Source organism: Epithele typhae (genome assembly GCF_022376455.1).
Source record: "Epithele typhae strain CBS 203.58 chromosome Unknown BXZ73scaffold_58, whole genome shotgun sequence".
NCBI classification, from domain to species: Eukaryota; Fungi; Basidiomycota; class Agaricomycetes; order Polyporales; family Epitheliaceae; genus Epithele; species Epithele typhae.
Window position 1 is genome coordinate 143,871 of NW_025954249.1, and position 19,022 is coordinate 162,892.

At 56.1% G+C, this 19,022-nt stretch overlaps 7 protein-coding genes across 7 annotated transcripts; 3 read left to right on the plus strand and 4 right to left on the minus strand.

Moving 5' to 3' along the window:
* Positions 1-1,160: 1,160 nt before the first annotated feature.
* BXZ73DRAFT_92076 (glycosyltransferase family 2 protein) lies at positions 1,161-3,077 on the plus strand (the record flags this gene model as incomplete). Its single annotated transcript, XM_048026232.1, has 7 exons — positions 1,161-1,194; positions 1,248-1,269; positions 1,315-2,191; positions 2,241-2,353; positions 2,407-2,572; positions 2,635-2,805; positions 3,060-3,077. 7 exons carry the CDS (start codon positions 1,161-1,163, stop codon positions 3,075-3,077), a joined length of 1,401 nt encoding a protein of 466 aa, XP_047874229.1.
* A 154-nt stretch (positions 3,078-3,231) lies between these two features.
* BXZ73DRAFT_52536 (mannose-6-phosphate isomerase) lies at positions 3,232-4,727 on the plus strand (the record flags this gene model as incomplete). Its single annotated transcript, XM_048020828.1, has 4 exons — positions 3,232-3,372; positions 3,451-3,712; positions 3,786-4,241; positions 4,303-4,727. The coding sequence occupies 4 exons, from the start codon at positions 3,232-3,234 to the stop codon at positions 4,725-4,727; spliced, it is 1,284 nt and encodes a 427-aa protein (XP_047874230.1).
* A 2,440-nt stretch (positions 4,728-7,167) lies between these two features.
* Positions 7,168-9,012, minus strand: BXZ73DRAFT_80352 (uncharacterized protein; the record flags this gene model as incomplete). Its single annotated transcript, XM_048023266.1, has 6 exons — positions 7,168-7,283; positions 7,381-7,469; positions 7,533-7,873; positions 8,248-8,270; positions 8,386-8,564; positions 8,741-9,012. The coding sequence occupies 6 exons, from the start codon at positions 9,010-9,012 to the stop codon at positions 7,168-7,170; spliced, it is 1,020 nt and encodes a 339-aa protein (XP_047874231.1).
* Positions 9,013-12,052: 3,040 nt separating this feature from the next.
* Positions 12,053-13,442, minus strand: BXZ73DRAFT_92078 (DNA repair protein rad10; the record flags this gene model as incomplete). Its single annotated transcript, XM_048026233.1, has 7 exons — positions 12,053-12,571; positions 12,630-12,801; positions 12,857-12,897; positions 12,956-12,991; positions 13,042-13,141; positions 13,188-13,291; positions 13,341-13,442. The coding sequence occupies 7 exons, from the start codon at positions 13,440-13,442 to the stop codon at positions 12,053-12,055; spliced, it is 1,074 nt and encodes a 357-aa protein (XP_047874232.1).
* A 992-nt stretch (positions 13,443-14,434) lies between these two features.
* On the minus strand, positions 14,435-15,205 carry BXZ73DRAFT_92079 (uncharacterized protein; the record flags this gene model as incomplete). The annotated part of the gene is made up of 3 exons (XM_048026234.1): positions 14,435-14,795; positions 14,853-14,947; positions 15,005-15,205. The coding sequence occupies 3 exons, from the start codon at positions 15,203-15,205 to the stop codon at positions 14,435-14,437; spliced, it is 657 nt and encodes a 218-aa protein (XP_047874233.1).
* Positions 15,206-15,847: 642 nt separating this feature from the next.
* Positions 15,848-17,377, plus strand: BXZ73DRAFT_92080 (autophagy-related protein 27-domain-containing protein; the record flags this gene model as incomplete). Its single annotated transcript, XM_048026235.1, has 5 exons — positions 15,848-16,168; positions 16,362-16,392; positions 16,452-16,604; positions 16,660-16,754; positions 16,805-17,377. The coding sequence occupies 5 exons, from the start codon at positions 15,848-15,850 to the stop codon at positions 17,375-17,377; spliced, it is 1,173 nt and encodes a 390-aa protein (XP_047874234.1).
* A 349-nt stretch (positions 17,378-17,726) lies between these two features.
* Positions 17,727-18,447, minus strand: BXZ73DRAFT_52540 (APG12-domain-containing protein; the record flags this gene model as incomplete). Its single annotated transcript, XM_048020829.1, has 5 exons — positions 17,727-17,748; positions 17,807-17,844; positions 17,897-17,959; positions 18,031-18,167; positions 18,315-18,447. The coding sequence occupies 5 exons, from the start codon at positions 18,445-18,447 to the stop codon at positions 17,727-17,729; spliced, it is 393 nt and encodes a 130-aa protein (XP_047874235.1).
* Positions 18,448-19,022: the final 575 nt, after the last annotated feature.

The window sequence follows — 19,022 nt, forward strand, 5'->3', positions numbered from 1 at the left end:
TCTTTGGGGTCGTCGAACTCGCGGTCGTCATCAACCTCCAACAGCAGGCCGGCTCGCAAACCCAACTCCTCGACCAGCTTCCACAGGGCATCGACGTCGACATCAACCTCTCAGACGTCATCGCCGCGGCCGCGGCCGCCGTCATCTTCTCCCTTCTCCTCTCGGGCGCCTCTTTCGTCATCCTCGTCCTTCTCCTCCTCGCACTCTTCCATCGTCGTTCCAAGAAGGGTCGCATTGGCGCCTTCGCGTCGAGATCGGCGCGCAGTCAAAGCATCGTCCTCGGGATCATCACCACAGGCCTCTTCGCCGCAGCGATTGCATTCACAGTCATCTTTGCAACCCACGGGGCGAAGGTCACCGCAAAAGCGTTTGGCTTTGATGTCCCAGACAGCATCCTCGAGGGTGCAGAACAGTTGGCTGGGATCCCAACGACGTACCGTAGTTTTAGCTTCCGTGAGTCCTACAACACTTTTTCTCCCCCCCCGCCGTTCCGATCACCTTCTTCCAGTCAGACTGCCCGTTATCTTCCCCTGGGTCGCGATCCCGTTCGGTGCGATTGCCACCGGGCTCTCGATAGCCGCCGCACGCCGTTCAAATGATGGAATAAATGTTACAATGCATCCCAAGTCAGCCTCCGGGGTCGATCTTGTCACCGACAAGGATGGACGTGGCAGTGTTTGAGCCACCTTGTTTGTCTGAATATTTGTTGTATGTGAGTTCCATGCGTCCCCGGTGTAATACCGTTGCTGATCATTTGAGGAGAAGTTGAACAGATGTACTTTTAGATAGTGGCATACACGCTGGATTGTGTATAACATCTCAAAGGATGAAAGGCCGCCACCAAGACCCAAGCCAGCTCCACAAACAGCTTGGAAGCTTGGTCGATCACCACAAGGCCGGTCTCTCTTCGTTCTCGGCATCGCTTCTCTGCGCGGCAAGGTGCATTTGAGTGCTGTGCATCCGAGCGCACATACTTGGTCTTGGGTTCTCGTCGCGCGCGGCTTGCTCTTCATTCCAAGGTCCCAATGGCGGATATATAGACCTGGACATGGCGCCTATGTCTGTCTTCTACCCCAACCCGCTTCCCTATCTCTAACTGTCCATTCGTTGCCCCGTTGTGCACCCTTCCAGTACGTCGAGGCCCAAGGGGCAGCAGCAGAATGCTCCGACTAACGGCGGATCAGCTACCTGTCTGTGAGTAGTCTACTCAGAATGGCGCAGTCATCGATACTGACAAACCGTGGAAGTTGTGCCCTTTGGTATCATTGGGTGCGTGGAGTTCGGCCTCGTCGACTGGATGCTTATTCCTTACAGGTTCTACCGGTACCTTTGGTATACCATCCGCATCGCCGCATCACTCGCGTACCAACCTATCCCCTTACCCGAACACCCTACCTACGTCGCCAATGAAGACGTCACCATCATCGTCCCCACTATCGACGCGGGCGAAGAATTCAAAGAAGCTGCACACAGCTGGCTCGTGGGCAGGCCGAAGGAGATCCTCATCATCACCGAAGAGAAGATGCTGCAGCCCCTCCAAGAGCTCGCCAACGCCGTCGACCCCGAGCGTATCCGGGTGCTCACCGTCCCGTTCGCGAACAAACGGCTGCAGATGGCACACGGTATCAAGCACGCGATGACGGACATCATCGTCTTCGCAGATGACGACGCGATCTGGCCGCCGACGCTCCTCCCGTACGTTCTTGCTTGCTTCGAGGACCAACAAATCGGCGGTGTTGGTACCTCGCAGCGTGTTCAGGCCGTTGGAAAGCGAATGACGGTGTGGGAGGTGCTTGCAGCGTTTCGACTGACCATCCGCAACATCGAGATCGCGGCATCGACGCACATCGACGGAGGTCTGCCGTGCTTATCTGGACGCACGGCGGCATACCGGACGGTAGTCCTCAAGGACCCCGAGTTCCTGCATGCGTTCACGCACGACTTCTGGCTCGGGAAGTACCAACTCAACTCCGGCGACGACAAGTTCCTCACTCGGTGGATGGTTAGTCACGGGTGGGGCACGTACGTGCAATGTTGCAAGGGGGCGGAGCTGTTGAGCACCATGAAGCCCAACTGGAGATTCGTGAAGCAGGTGCTCCGGTGGACGCGCAACACTTGGCGATCGGACCTTCGGTCGCTATTCACAGAGCGGTACATCTGGACAGCGCATCCGTACGTCGCATATACTATGGTAAGTGGCAATATACCATGCAATGTACATCTTTTGACGTTATGTCCAGGTAGACAAACTCATCAATCCTCTGACGCTCCTCGCGGGACCTGTGTTCGTCTTCTACATCTTATATAGGTCATTTATCCCGGTCGAGAACGGGGGCTTCCATCTACCTTGGTGGTAAGTGAGGTCATATACACAACGACGCCTACCCGACTGATTACGGTCACTAGGAATGTGCTCGTCAGTTACCTCGTCTGGCTGCTGGTGACTCGCGCCTTCAAGCTCCTGCCCCATCTCTGGCATCGCCCGCAGGATGTGATTTACCTCCCCGCCTTCATCCTCTTCGGCTATTATTTCGCCGTCATGAAAATTTACGCTCTCTTCACACTCCACGAGGTCAGTCATCTTTCGTACTCTCATTTCAACGCCGATAGCTGAAGCACCCCGGTCACGTCTAGACTGGCTGGGGGACGCGCGCTGGTATAGGAGATGCCACCGCTGCGACCGCAGCAGCGGACGGCGCGGCGCGGGTAGCCTCTGAGGAGACACAAGCCCAGAGGCCTGTCATCGAGAAGCCGAGACATACTGTTTCCCGGGGAGTGGAGCCACCCAATTTTTCATCAGGGCGGGTTCATCAGAGACTACCTTACGCGCAGGAGGGCGTGGAGTTGCATATGAGGGGGCACGGACCTGTTGCGATATAGGTCGAATACCATACGGATGGTATTCCTAGATCACATCAATTCTCTCTCAGGCTTCTTACCAGTACTAGTAATTTTGGACCAATGTTCATGGACATTCACGTTATCTTCGCCCTTCTAGTGTGGTCTGACGATGGCGGGTAATTAGTGGCGGCCCAGGCATACTTAACGGCAGACTGAAGTTGCGGCGGAAACCCTGAGGGAGCGCATCGATGCGTGTGCAGAAGCAACGATGTCACCGGCCCGGACGAGGCGGTCTGCGCCCCCGCAAGCTGCGACTTGAACTGCTCGTCCTTGTTCACAACGGTGACCATCTTCTCGACTCCCGTCATCGCTCCTGCTGCTCCCATCACGATGGCTACGGTGTTCAAGATCCTTCCTACCACGCAGCAGTACGACTGGGGCAAGATCGGCCTCTCGTCCAAGGTCGCGCAGTATGCGGCGGGATGCAAGCTCCCCGACTTCAGGCTAGATGAGAGCAGACCATACGCGGAAGTGAGTCTCGCAGTGGTATATGGCTGCACGACCGCGGCGCCGATCTGTCAGACGTCTCCTCCGCGATGATTCGCGTAGCTTTGGATGGGCACGCACCACACCTCCCCGTCGCGCCTCGCGGGCTCTGAGTCCCAGCAGAAGCTGTCAGAGTACCTTGCCGCGCACCCTGAACTCATCGGTCCGGCGGTCCTGGGACGATTCAAGGCGGAGGGCGCTGCGGAGGGAAACCTGCCGTTTCTCTACAAGATCCTTGCGATCGGGAAGGCACTCAGCATTCAGACCCATCCGGACAAGGCAATGGCAGAGAAGCTGCATGCGGAGAGGCCAGACGTGTACAAGGGTGCGTCACACTTCAATCCGCTATCGCCCGCGTCGTGTTTGGGGTCCCCAGCCTGACGAGGTCCTGCCTGCAGACGCCAACCACAAACCTGAGATGGCGCTCGCGCTCACACCGTTCCAGGCTTTGTGTGGATTCAGGCCCCTTCCTGATATTGCGGCATTCCTCCGGAGCACACCCGAGTTCGCGGAGCTTATCCCTCAAGCCATCCGCGATAACTTCATTTCCGTCGCCGAGTCCGCAAACCCCATCGGGCCCGCAGAGAAGCAGGCGCTGCGGGACATGTTCTCCGCAGTGATGACGGCCGAAGCAGACGTGTTCCAGCCTGAGCTTAGGAGACTCGTCGCACGCTATAAGGGCGGTGAAGTGGACGCGACGGAGGAAACGGTGAAGGAGCTCGTCGTGACGCTCGACAGCCAGTTCCCGGCCGACATCGGCGTCTTCTGCGCGTTCATGCTCAACCACATGACCCTGAAGCCCGGCGAGGCCATTTTCCTCGCCGCGGGAGAGCCTCACGCCTACGTCTCTGGAGGTGCGCGCACAGCCACTCCCTCAGCAGACGACCATGGACTGACGCGCTTCCTGGATCGCAGACATCGTCGAGTGCATGGCGACGTCCGACAATGTCATCCGCGCCGGCCTCACCCCCAAGCTGCGCGACGTCCCGAACCTCGTCGCGGGCCTGACATACAACGCCGCGCCGCCAAGCAAGCACGTCGTCGCGCCCCGCTCGTTCGCGTCCGCCGCGCGAAGCACACTCTACGATCCGCCGATCCCGGAGTTCTCCGTCGTCCGCACAGTCTTGCCCGCGGGCGAGGCGGAGGCGCATCCGTCCGTAGCAGGCCCGAGCATCGCCATCGTCACGGAGGGGACGGGTACGGTAGTGTGGGGCGGACGTGATGGCATGAACGTCTCGGAGGGAGATGTCTTCTTTGTGGGCGCCGGGCAGGAGATCCGGCTGTCTGCGGGCGGCCAGGGGCAGCTCGTCGTCCACCGCGCGTTCGTAGAGGCCAAGTGAAGAAGACGTATGATCACGCACGGAGAAGTAAGGACACACGAATGTTGTATGTGAATGTAATATCAGTGTACTCGCCCACGCTCGTCAGATGCGAGGCGTACGAGAAGCCCCAGTCCCCACAGTCCCGAACCGTGATGGGCTTTGCTGTGCTTCCGAGCACTGGATCCTGACCCTGAATCTTGTACGCTGTGCCGAGATGGGCAGACTATGATAACCGGTCCAGGCTTGACAGATTCGATTATTGCATGCAAGGGCCGAGGTGTTTCGCATACATATGGCTACGTCAAGTATAGATGAAGCTCCGCATTACCCGCCGGTAGATTCCGCTCCGAATCCTGAGGCTACGCCGAGATTATCTGACCATACAATAGCGTGACTAGAGTAGACTGTTCGAATGTTGTAAAGGCTGTTGAACGCAATGATGAACATCAGCCTGCGTAGTCACTCGCGGCTTGCCGAGATCCTCACATGATGAGCTCGAATCGACCAAAAATCACTATGACTGCCGACGGTACGGCTCCATAGTAACTGTGGATATTGGTTATCAGAACTTGAGGATGGAGACTTCGATCTCAAACAGCCCACCTGTTTCCTCATCAGTGACGCTTCTCTGCATGAGCTCTGTCTCAACATTCTTGAAGAGGTCACAGTGATTCCCAGCACTGTATAAATATTCCTGAACCGTGTCAAACTCGCAACAAGCCATAGACACTCACCCGTCTTGGATTGTACCGGTCTTATTACGCAGGGTGATCATCTGACCACTCCCCAATATTACCGCGACGTCCCTGTTGCCGTCCCCATCGACGTCAAAGTCGTGGGTGAGCGCGACCTTGATCAGTTTGCATCCGTGCTGTAGCGAGACGAGGTAGTACGCCTGAGCCGGCCTGCTGAAAGACCTGACGATGCCTGTGATTTGTTCGCCAGACATATCGTCGAAGTAGTCGAGTGGGGGTGTGTGTTTCGGATTCGGTGAACCGCTGCTTTTCTTCTGGTGAGAGCGAGGAAGTAGCTTGTCGTCAACCGTCCGCCATGGAGGTCATATATACCTCTCTCTCGTCCTCCCCGAGAGGTGTACCGTCCCGAGCCCTCGTCGGACCAGCGTTGGCAACAGACCGCCCCAGCCCCAAGTGCTCTACACCCACCTTACCACAGCGGGCATCGTTTCATCCCCACTTGCGGGCCATGCCCTAACGGCATCCTCCCGGCACAGGCGGCAACAGCGCGCGATGGCCAGCATCCAGTATCCTTGTTCGTGGTAGCCTCTAGTGGTAGCGCACCAGCAGGTGTCCGTGTGACGTACAGTGTCGTCGATGGGACTCGCCGCAGGGCACCTGGCAGAAGCCTGAGAGGGCGGTCCCGTCTTCCATCATCGGAACCGTATGCGGTTGGCGAAGGGGAGTTTCATGTATCCGAAACTTGCGTCCCAACGGGCTGCACTGTCGCGTGCGGCTGCGGACAGCGTTTGGGTGGTACGTCACTCAAGATCTGAGGTGGTGCCTCACATCTGCGCTAGGCACAAAGCGTCAGCTTGTTCCGAAAGAAGTGTTTGTGTGCACCTGAACCTACAAAGTATGTTCGCCACGCAGCCTCGGGCACGAGCGGAGTAGATTTTGGGCCGCAGTGGGCATGCCGACGGAGTTTCGGTCGCCATCGAGGGTTGGTCACGAGATGGATGTCTTCCACACAACGCACAGGCGCGCCCGGTCCAAGCGGGGACGACAAGCACGCGTGTGTGCACCTCCACAGAGCTCCTTCTGGCCTTGACGTGATTGTCGTGCCATAGCTTCGGGCAAAATACAAAGCGGTCTGCAGTGGGAGCCGGACGTCAGATTTGCGCAACCGCACAGGAACACATTCACCCACGGCAGGACGCAGGTATCTGACATCATTGTCACAGGCTGTGTCCAGTGCGAAATAATCTCATATCAGCCACGCACCATTCTGGCAGCGAGTTTCCGACAGTCCGAAACCGATACAGAAGGATGTTTTGACTGAGGAGACCCATTGGGCGCCAGTTCTTCGCTGGCACTGGCCTTGACGCGCGCCAATCTAATCTGTGTTCGTCTGAGCAGGATTGTGCACTGTGAGGCACGATTTACAGAAGGTCTCACGAACGGCGACAACGAGAGGGGAAGTCAAACGCCACACGCTCGTAGCAATCCACTGAAGAAGGCACACCCGCGTCGACTCTAACCTTGTGAACTCGACGCGCGCGTACTAAGCACCATAGCGCCCCGCGGCCGCGTCCACCTTCCGAGGAGTTCGGAGATTGGTGGGAACTGACATATGTTGTGGATGAAAAATGGGACCAGACCAGTAAGTTGTACAAAAATGTAATGATCCGTTCCGAGACCGGGATTGCTACATGCCACCATTCTCGTGCTGCACTTCTCCGAGACGCAGTTCACCTCGCTCGACCCCAATCTAACCATTGCACTCACTGGCGCGAGAGCGTATCCATCCCCTCAATCGAGTCCATGATGAGCTTGAAGTACTCGGGGTCATCCTTAATATGCCTCTCTACGTTTTCTGCAAGCCTCGCTTGCGCTTGAGCTGCAACACGCTCGCCCCGTACAATGTCAAGCCGAGATAGCAGGGAGGGACAATGCAATCAGCACTACAAGACATAAGTACAAGAAAAGAAGGTCACCTTGGTCGATGTCTTCTTGGGCGATACTATCGCGTTCAAAGCTCATTCTTATTTCCGTAGGTGTCTGGAGGGAGCTAACTACGATCGCGCTAATAAAATTGTTACGCATTTTAGCAAGCGAATCACATGCATTCCACGCACAAAGCACTCACTTGACTCCGGGGGTCGTCGGGTGAGGGACACGGACGATTTTCTCAAGAAGGATGAGGGTGCCGCTGTTGAGCGGGGCATCTTGATAGTCGTACACCTTCCCGTTCACTTTGAGGTCTTCTGTGAGTTCGATGGCAACGACTGAGCCGGGGACGCCATCGGTGACCCGGACGTGGTAGGCGAGTCTCAAGTCATGGAGCTCGAAGACGGGGTCATGTCGCACAATGTCGCACAACACCACTTCCGGGCACTCCTTCAGAACATCCGTGTCGGCGTCGTTCATGAGGCGGGAGCAGATGCTTGTCGGGGAGGGAGGCTGGGCCATCTTGAAGACGAGGGAAGACTGAATGAGTGTCGAGTCCCGGTTCGAGGTATGCATATTTATCTGCATCCTCGAGAGCCGGCGGCTTCAAGAGCCACGGGAGGGCAGACTGGTCCGTCGGCGGAGAGGTGTAATATGGGCGTTCTCTTAAACCACATTCCCATGCGGAGAGCGGCGTTCTACAACCGTGCAACCGTATGCAGAACCACCAGTCCTGCCCGAATACTTCTGTGTCTCGTTTGTCAGTGAATGGATCGTGTTCATCAGAAGAAGAAAGAGAAGGGGCGCATAGTAGGAATGCGCCGGCTACTGGGATACCCCGGCGCCCCCCTGGTGGCGCAATGTGGCACGGAACGTTGGTACACTGGCCGATAGCACGGACTACTTGATATCACCATGTATTCGATATCAAAAGGACCTAATACATTCAACTGAGCGGTCACGGTCAAGTGAGAATCTATTTCGGGCCTTCGGTGCCGCAATTTTTTTCTCTGAGTAGATGCTACTAGACGGTTTAGATGCATAGAACACACCTGCTTCTCTCATCTCTTCGACCTTCATAGCGAACTCGGCAATGTATCCAGCAGGGTAATTCGGGAAATTAAGCTCTTCTAGCTTGTTGTTGATCGTTTGGATGAGGGCTTGCGTTGCGGATCTGGCGGTCTCTACCTGAACGCGCTCGAAGTTGACTTGACCTTGAAGATCTGGATGTCTATCAACAAGACAGTACGGGTGAAGCAAAAGAGAACGGTTCCCACTGCCCGACGCCTTCTCAAGATGTTCACAGGTCAGCACAGCATCGAAGACGTGGATACCACTGGTGCCGGGGCTATAAGTAAATGATTAATACCAGACCTGGGGAGAGCATGGAATCACCTCTCGACACACCTTGCCACGGGAAAACGTCGCATGCCATGTACTTTGATGATCGCCCCCGCGCGCAAGTTGCGACAGTTCACATCACAGCACCGGCTGAGGCTGATGGCATTCTCGGATAGTTGGACGTGGATAGTCTCGCCGCTGCCATCTCGGAGGACGGCATTACGTGCAGTGGTGTTGTGTTCTTCAACAAGGAGAGTCGGAGTGGTGGTGAATACTTGGTACTTGTCCTGCTCCCGGAGCTCGGAGCAGATGTTGGGGCTGAGGGCGATGCTGGACATGGTGGATGAGAATATGCTCTGACCATGCCGCGGCTTTTATGGGTCACCTCACGGTGGTGGGGTCGCTTCCTCTACTCCAACGCAGAGCGCTGCGAAAATCAGGCGGCTTTAACGTTGTCCGTGTTCACCGCATCGGTTTGAAGTGTCAGATTGCCTCGGATTAGCCCCTCTGGAACGTGTCCGGTTGCTACATACGCCAAGCCTATCAGCTAGCTGTGGCCTGTACAGCACATCGTATGTACGCTTCTGGGCAGATACATGCCTTCCTCGTGAGAGTGGACGACCGGTAGTCCCCTTGATTGTGTCCGCGCATGCAATAGCCGTCAGCTCGGCACAATCTGAGAAATGTGGCGTGCCTGGAGCGTTCGGCCCCGAAGAACATCGGAGAGGTTCCTAGGCGTGCAACTGAAATTGGGCTCTTCGTCAGAAGTCAGAAAATGACTGGAGAGCACCACGGACCCACGCGGACGAAGGGAAAGGTGGGGAAGGTGTGCGTGCCGTAAACAGCCGTCTTTCGGGTGCTTTGCGAAGGGGAAAGGAATGCTCCGTCCGACGGAGCATCTATCGAAACATTAACAAACCGTACTGTGCCGATAGTCTGGACCAAGCGAACTTCCGCCAAACAAGTCAGGTAGAGCCTTATGGGCTAGTGGAGAATGACAAATAGTTCTCACTAAGACGATCGTTTCTCCCGTCCACATACCATGCAGTCCTTGACATGACCTGAACCCCTGTTTCACGTGAACCGTGTCAGCATTGATCTACAGGGTACCGGGCGCAGAAGCATTAGATCTCCAGGGTACCTAGGTTCCGTAGGCAGCGATAAGCATGACCAAAACCGTCCTCGGCCTATCATAAGTCTTCGATTCCGACTTCCGGTACAAGCAATGCCACGATGAATGACGGACCTTGAGGCGGGAGTCTGGTATAGAGAAGTCAACGACTAGTGTGACAGCGACGTCTGGAGCGAGCCGCTTACCGTTACATAAACCCTTCGCTGGTAATTCATTACATACTCGGACCTGCGCACAATATTTGGCCATCACTGCCAGTCACGCAGGCAGAACGCTCACGCTGTGATCTCACAGCATCGCGCATGATCGCACCAACGGATGGGCGACGAGTTGAAGATCAGCCATTCGACATGCCGACACTGTTCGGTGCATCCATCCAGAGAGCGTTTGGCCGTGTGTAGAGAATTTTGCTCACTGAATAATTACCCATGACCGTCGGTCTGCTGTGTGACCATACACAGATTATTGGCAAACCTTGGGCAGTGTGACCAGCGCGTGTGGACGATGCGCGCTTCAACGCACATACTCCTTGCAATCTTGGATCCGCCGTTATGTCTGGTATCCACTTCTCCATTCCTCGCGTCCATGCGCAAAGTCGCATCCTCTGCACTGCTCACTATCGGCCAGTTTCACCACTTCTGCTGAAACACCTTGGACGAGCATCACCGCGCATTATTCTCAGACGCAACCGTCAACCAGGATGCCGTGCCCACACCTTCATCCGAAGTGACGGACATACTGGGCTATTGCAAACATTCAAACAGTTGGCCTCGGAGTACTCTCAAGCCGAGCCGGAGCTTTCCAGGCCTGAAGGACCCAAGCTTAAGCTGTCGCGACGTCGAATGGTGCGTCCCGCGGTTTGCTTTCTTCCCCCGTCTGCCTCCTCCTGCTCCCTATGTCCTTGCGGCCCCCCTTCAAATCTCTCTCCAGGCACAGAACTCCAATGGCACATACAGAAAGCCTTGTGGATCTTGTGCATACGCTCTAGCCATTGTTCACGAGTCACGAAGGCTCCGAAGTAGCCCTGAGGCAGCATCACTCGGACGTCGGCGTGACCCCTATGGTACGTTTCCATCTCGGATTCCTTGCCCCGTCAAGCATACTGGCAAGAGCGCGTGTCGGCCGTCTTGGGTAAGTAATCTTCGTGCGCAGTACCACCCGCATGATGCGGGCAGCAGCGTCTTGGAGAGTTGTTTGAACTGCGGCCTCTGGCGATCATCGGACGCTATCGCGCCCGGCTTGGACGGCACTTTGCTCAACTAACGGCGCTCTCATGACGTCACTGCACTTCTCTCACTTGCCCACCCAGCGTGACCGACCGTGACTGCTTTCTCGTTCTACATGCATTTACCGTCCGCATTTGTACAGTAGTCACTAGTGCGAATATACTGTTTGTGACACAGGGGGGATTCACCGAAAATCTGTCCCTATTTGGGAGTCCATCAAGCAAGCAGCACTTTATTTCCTCGCTTGAAGAGCATTCCTCGTCTCAGTGGACATTGGTCGTCCGTATGGCCTTACGGCTATCCAGATGTGTTCATACACCCCGCAAGGTATGGGCTTAATTATATTGTCTGGATGTTGCAAGAACAAAGCGCTTCACCGCGTTGTCGTACGAGAGGGGGTCTCAGGTTCACGCCGATCTCGTTTGTTCGGCTGACGAATAAATCGCTGCACGTTGGTGATGAAGTGCCATAACCAGTTCAAAAGTCTGCAAGGAACACGGCAGGCGTCAATTCGGCTGCCAACACATCATACGAGCGAACTGGGGTCCTGTAGTGGGATATATCCACGAAGACACCGATTGTCAAAGCGCCGCTAGACACACAGCATCCGCTTGTCGCGAGGCGCTCCACTCTTTCCGCTCAAGTCCTTCGGTTGACACATTTGACATGTCTTCGAGGCGGTGACGTTCGATAGCTCTAAAAATGATCCAACGCCAGGGTGGGATGACGCCGAACTCACACCGGGTTGCTGGATTCACGATTGGCTGAACCATGCATCCCAGAGATCTGCCTAAGTGATCCGAAGAAGTAAGCTGGAATTGAAGGTACAAATGTTTGCTGCGCCAAGTGGAGATTCCATACGAACGGAATATCCGCCTGCGATCCGGTTCAACGAGCCACTACAGCTCTAGTCCACCCTGATAAGGACGGAGCCGCATTGCGTCTGCTAACGGCATGCGAGTGTCAGGCGACGGTCTGAACATGACGCTGTCTATCACCTACCGCCCGTTCGACCGCAAATTAATGGTTCACCAGCATGGTCGGTGGCCCAAAATCGCCAAGTGAACCCTCCCGAGGCCGCTTTCGATCCCTTTCTGTCCGGGGCGGAGCGCCCTCGTCGTCGTCGGTGCCGTTAAGGTCCAGCTCGATGTCCCACACCGGGCTTGGCGCCCGCTTCCGCGCGGGTGGAGGCCCCGACTCCGCGGTCGGCTCGGGCGAACTGGCGTTGAGATCGAGCTCGAAGTCCCATGTCGGGCTCGGTGCACGGAGGCGCGGCGCCGGGGGTGGACGAACGGGACTCGGTGCGCGTCTTGTTTCCGCTGCGGCCGGATCGGGCACAGCGGATGGAGCATTACCGGCGGTGGGCGGTGCGGGCCACTGACCGGCGCGCTGTTGCTGCGTTCCAGCCAGGAGAGCACTGGTGCTGCTGTTGCGGAACGGGCGGTTGAATGCGTCCTGTATGCGCCTCGCTTTGACCTGCCCGAACCCTGGCAGGTTCTGGAGCTGTTCCGACGACGCGCGGGAGATGGCGGCAAAGCTCTGGGGCGGATAACGAAGTGGTTAGGCGACCGTCACTGTGAGACCGGGAGGTCCGCACCCCGAAGGAAGTCCGCAGGGTCTCGACGTCTGTCTTGTTGACTTTACTGATGCTAGTGAGGGCGGTGCGCAACACCGAGCGATAATCCTTGTCCACTCGCTCCTTGATGAGATCTGGGGGTTTGTGCTCAAACTGCTTGTATGTTGACAAGTAATAGCCCGCTTCCTCAGCACTAAGGATGTCGCATAAGCGATAGTACTTGAAGCCAATCCGCGGCGAGAGCTTACTTCCAAGCGACCATAACGGTGATTTCGTTCATCAAACAGATCTGCGGCGTTTTCATGTCAAAACGGAGCTCCAAGACCCTGATACGCGTGGATTCATGCCTTGGTGAGTTCACGGATCGGCTCTTGGTGTTCGCTCTGTACGCTGATGAGAAACGGCTAAGCGATAGCTGGAATATCTCACGAACCACATCGCACATCAATAGCAAGACGCGAAGCCCATAGGAGCGACCAAGCTTCTCTATGCGTTGGTGGATGTATTCAGGGTGCAGCCTATGATAGCGCAAACTAGAAGCAGAGTCAGAGGAGCACCCTCAAATGACATGACACTGACCTGAGGAAAAGGACACCCATTGTCTTGCCCACCTGGTAATCGGCAACAATCTCCCCAAACTCCTTGCCGACGTTCCGCACGCATTCAAGGACCGGGTTACCTCGCTGTACGAGCTAAAAAAAACGACCACAGGCACTTCATGGTGAGACGTACTTGGCATGGGTTCACTATGATGTTGTTTCCTCCACCTGGAACCACAACGGGAGGCCCTGAAGGCCGTGTGGATGAACCTGCCACCGCAGCGACAGATGACATCGAGTTGTAGAAACTTGGGAAAGTGCGGATGCCAGTAGAGAGCGGGGATACCGGAGGGCCAAACCTGGCCAGACGCGTCAACGTTGAACGCGTCGCGTGGGCTGGTCGGAGCCGAGTGCCGACACGTCTGAAGTGACTTGTTTGGTTTTATTTGAGCGCATGCAACCGGCCACGGTAACTTTCTCCAACTTAACCGGCCGGTGCTGCGTCCGACTCAATTCCGGGCAGGTAGCACATCCAACATAGCAGTGTGTACTCATTGTCAATGGAAGTCTGCGCTCGCGTTTGTGCACTGCAACGAAACCGACATACACCACCGCCTCTTCGCACGCGCCTTCTGATCAGGGTATCTTTGAAACTGAACTTGAACTGAACAGGCTTGACTCTGTTGATATACACACTCAATGTGGCCTTGACTCGTCGTCGCTCATTCGCAATACCACTTCATAATCAACTATGTCAACCCTTAGGTGTTCTCAACAACCGTATGGTGCACGGTATTCTCCACTGCCTCACGTATACGATCGTTCTCTGACTTTATTGCGATCGCACAAGAGCCTCATTTTGAAAAATTTTGTTCGCTCACGAACTATGATGAGCAGTGTGGCTAAGACGGGTGGACGGTACTGCGAACGGTATATATCTCTGTTAGGAGCCTCGTGTGCTAATTGCCCGATATACTAGCTAGGCAGTTATCAGTGCGATGAGTCGCCGTCTTCATCTAGGAGAGCAAAACGAGGAACAATCTGTCACATTGTACAAGTCACCATCTCGCTTGCCATCAGTCATAGTGCGTCCATGCGTAGTCCCGGAAGTAGAATGATATTTGTGGATAATATACATCTGCATACAAGTGTTGACGTCCTCTGGACGGGAGACAGCTGAAGGGCATTGGTTCGGACACAGTACAAGCTTCGTAAGATGGACGACGAGAGATACACATTGTCGAGAAGGTATAGACACAGGAATACACGGAGACGGACGAATTCTTGTCACAGCGCCATGGAAAGGCCCATGGCAGTCGGCCAGAAGATATACAGGATGCGGAACTGAAGACGTGCGACGGCGGCAGTGGGACGTGTGCGCAGACCACTAGAGGCGGCTCCATTCGGGGAATCCAGAGGCAGCTTCCAACGCGCAAGAGATTCCTCTGAGGGAGTCGCGGAAGGCTCGGTAGTGGTACGAGGGAGAACGGGCGTGGGCTGAGGGGTGATGTACACAACACCGAGTGCAGTGTCATTGTGATCTTCGATCGTTGGGCCTTCATACGGGGGGTCGGTGGACATGCCCGTGATTGTGAAGTCGGCGCTGTAGAACGTGACTTTGGGTTCCTTGCATACGAAACGTAGATGGCTGAACGAGACGACCGTTTGAGACGGACGCATTGTCACCAACACGAGAGCGACTCACTAGTCCGAACCGTTGTGCCCCCACGCCGGAGATATCCATATCTCAGCCGAGAAGTTGGTTGGGGCGACGTGTTCGGCCAAGATGCCGAGACTTATCTTGACAGGGAATAGGTAGGCGAACTGAAGCTTGGAGCTAAACAATGTAGGCCTCACCTCGCCAATGTGTAGACGGACATCTACAACCCCCATTTCCTCCAAGGCTGGCCAGGTGTTGTCGTCACGCCAGCGTACGGTTTCAATCCGCCCCGCGGTAAAGCTTGAACCTGTCCAGGGGGTTGTTGGATAGATGCCGGCCGAGACCAGAGCGCAGAAGCCGAGTAACGCAAGGCAGCCCAGTATGATAACGCAGGGCATCGTGGAGGACCGCTGTATCGAGGTCTTGCCTTCTAGCTAGATTGTCCCCCAGATAAGATGAGAACGGGAAACGAGGTCGCGAAGATGTGCAGCAGTTGGGCTAAGTGCGCGAGTTCGAGCTATGAGAGGTAAGGTGGTGGAAGGCCAGGAGTGGCGGACGGTTGTGTCGCTGTGGTCAGTCGGCGAGCTTCTGAGTCTTGGCTTTGAGATCAACATGGGACGGTCCGGAGGCGAGCTCGAGATGCTGCCGAACTCCTGCCTCGGCAACACTGGCGCCCACTCCCGACGATCCTGCTTTCCGCCCCCATCTGGAGCTCAACCCGCCCAAGCTCCCTCTTCGCACACGCCTGGGGCATGCAGCCGAGCGCGTACATAGCACAAACCGGAATGGTCGCGTACACTGCCCTCATCGAAGCCGCGGACGGGAGTTCCGCTGCTCCTTCCGGCTAGGAATACGGTCCGGTGACCCTTCCTCGTACACGCTCCACGGCGGAGGAGCCAGTCGCGCCCAATGTAAGTATCGGCAGCACTCCATGACGCCTTCCAGCGCCTTGCACCCTGCTTGAGCCGCACCCCATATACACCACCACGCCGTGTTCCACCAGCCTGCGCTGCGATACCTGCGCTCTCCCGCTGTTCGCCATGTCGCCGCCGCACCTCCATACCCTGATGGCCGCCGCGCTTGCCCTCGTATACCCACTCCTCGCCCTTGTGGCCGTGCAAGCTGCGGACCCACCTCCCCCGGGAACGTCCAATCACATCCACCTGAAGAGCCTCGTAGAGCAGTGCGCATTCAAGCTCGGAAACATGGGTTTCGACCTGTGCCCGGTCATTTCAGGGAACGAAGGCGGCTGGAGAGTGGAGACGATGCGGAAGACGGACCCCACTGTCACCAAGACAGTGTATAGTATCGATCTTAAGGCGCCTCTAGAGAAGCAGGACGGTGTTCCCGGACACGAACAGGTACGCAGTCTCCTTCTGGTGCAGAGGTGTTTAAGAGGGTGCTGCAGGATAACGGGATGGGAGTGGAGTTGCATACGATGAGGCATTTGTGCGCCGTTCCGTTCCTCGGTCCCGTCAGTGGACTGGTACCTGTGTGCTTGCCGTGCATTATTATATGTCCAGGTTGCGACGTACTTACGCTAATCCTTTCTAGTGTCCTCCAGGGACCTGGATTTGTGGAACCAGTGCGTGTCAATTCCCTAGATTCGTCTTTGGAATTATCGCTGATCGTTGCGCTGCGCAGTTTCTAATCGCCGCCCGCGGCATGAAGATGAAGGATGGCGCGTCCAAGAAGTCACTCCCGTCGCGGGTACTATGAAACTTTCGAACGTAACTGAATACCGCCCGGGTGTCAACATCACCGCTCAGTATACCCCTTGGCGAGCGGACAAGAACAGTGCGCAGCTTCGTCTGACAATTGTTCGTGTTGTCTAACTTGGGGATGGCGTCAGTACGAGCTTTACACGTCCGCCTGCACGGCGGATATCACGCATATGGCCAGCAAATGGCCGATTTTCAGTTCATCTGCGACACGAACGTAGAAGAGGCAAGTTCCACGCTCACTTATGGCTAAATCAAAGTTGACACCTCCCATAGCCTTCTGTTCCCACATTTGCGTGGACATGGAATGGCACACACACGTTCAACTGGCACACCAAGCATGCCTGTCCGAAGTGGGTTGAGGCTTCTCCCAGCAAGGGCAAAGACGAGGACAAGGACAAGGACTCCTCGACTCCTCCAGAGGATAATGCTCCCCCGCCACCAGACGAAGACCGAGAGGATGACCCGGCGCCCCCACCTGGCTCGTCCCCTGACGAGCTCTTCGAAGACGGCCGCCTCGACCGACAGTCCGCAAGACGCACCATGGTCCTTATTCTCTCATCGGCAACCGCGCTCGTTGTGCTTGTGTACCTCGCGTGGCGCCCCCCAACCAGGGTACGCCGGGCGGTGTCGCGATTCGTGAAGAAGCACCCGCGTCTGGCGCGCTGGCGCGTCGGCGAGAGCGTGCTCGTGCGGTGGGCGTACGAGGACCTGGAGTTGCGGGATGGCGAGGACGAAGGGGAAGAGGACGTGATGGTCAACTTCAATGCGCTCGCAGACGTGGACGAAGGCATTCCGCTCAAGCCGTCGCCTAGAAAGGGGCGGTGGGCGAGTTATGGCACTACATGAGTACTTGAGTGTTGGAGATGACTGCAGATAGAGAAGGGTCTTTGGATATCCCTGTACGCATATATACTGCCTGCGCGTTCGTGCTCTGCTTTGTACACATAGATGTTATGTTCTAGGGCTACTGAGAACCGAGAAATCGGCTAGTGAACAGATATTTGCGAAGTCGGTGGTGCAGCAAAGTCATGGGCACATCCAACTGATAGCGAGATTCAGCAGTCGATCCTGATGAGATTGAAGGCGAAGTTGATCGAATTACACTTGTGATCCCAGGTCATGACAGCAGTAGCAGTACAATAGGCGTGAATTGCGAGTCGAGATGGGCGCTGAAATGACAATAAGCCCGGGGTGATCAACCCCAGGCTGCGGTGGTACTGTGATAGCGGGGGAATGATGAGCGAAATGAACCAGGTACCGCGACCATCTGCGCACCTGTAGTTCACTATTAGGTGGCCTTCGGTCGAGAAGGACTACGGAGGGTGTCTCAGGCAGAGGCGCAGAAGCGCGTCGGAAGTGACCCACCTTGAAGAGATTGGCGACCGTGTCGTCCGGTGCGGGGGAGAAGGCGAGGTTGATGTATGTGAACTGCGAGAGCATCGTGATGAGAAGACGACAACATGGTGAACTGCAAGCAGTGGCCGGAAACGCCTATGCACCAGAGGGTCTCCCTGTTTCCAACCAAGTTCCTTACGCAAGAACTGAATGACGGCTTGAAAGCGGTTCGATGCAGTGATCTTGTAGAAGTTCTGCTTCATAATCGGGGCATTGCCAACGGCCTTGAAGCGGACAACGACTGTGAAGCGGCAAAAAGCACCGGATCACGAGATGAAGGTGTACACAATGGCATTGAAGGACGTGTGGGGACGACGATGTAGAAGAAGAACACATAAGAGACGCAGAGGTGAGCCCCAGAAGCGGCACACGATGGTAGTACGCGCACCTTTACTGCCGTCCTTCTTCTTGTAAGCCTCGAGAGCATCCTGGGCCTCCTGCATGACATGTCCGCCGTCGATTGACGTCCATACTGAGGGCAAGGTGCGGGAGGGAGGATCGGGGCTGCCGGGAAGTGCCATACTGGGTCAAGCAGACCACTGACGCCAGCATCGACTCGCGAGTGGTGAGCGACAAGGCCGGGGCGCCCTGGACTGGCGCTCCCGTCCCCAGTGAGTCGTGACGCAGGGGGCGATGTTCGTCGCCTGGTGCCTCTTCTACGTTGCCGAGAGCGACGGTCACCGTTTCCTTGCCATACCCCAAGGCTCGAAGCTGCTGGGTGTCATACACGCTCTCTCTCTCAGGTCTCACTTGCGCTATTCTTGCTGTTCGTCTCACGTCAGCGCCTCTGCCATCGCCTTCTATCGCTGCACGCGCATGCGCCAGCTCGCACGTCCGCGTGATCTTCATCCGATGGTGATGAATTCCCCCAAGGTCTCCAAGGTTCCTTGGGCGAAATGTGGCACTCCTGCGGAGCAAGAAAGTTGCGAAAACCCTCATCCGGATCTTTTGTCTTCTTCCCGCGTAAGGCTGCGGTGCGGCCTCGAGGCCCTCAAATTTCGCGGTGAACAATCAGCGAGTGGGACTAGTCCTCCTTTGAGGGTCACAAACAACGCATATCCGGCTGGGCCATCGGTGCGTGTGGATCCGTTTGGCG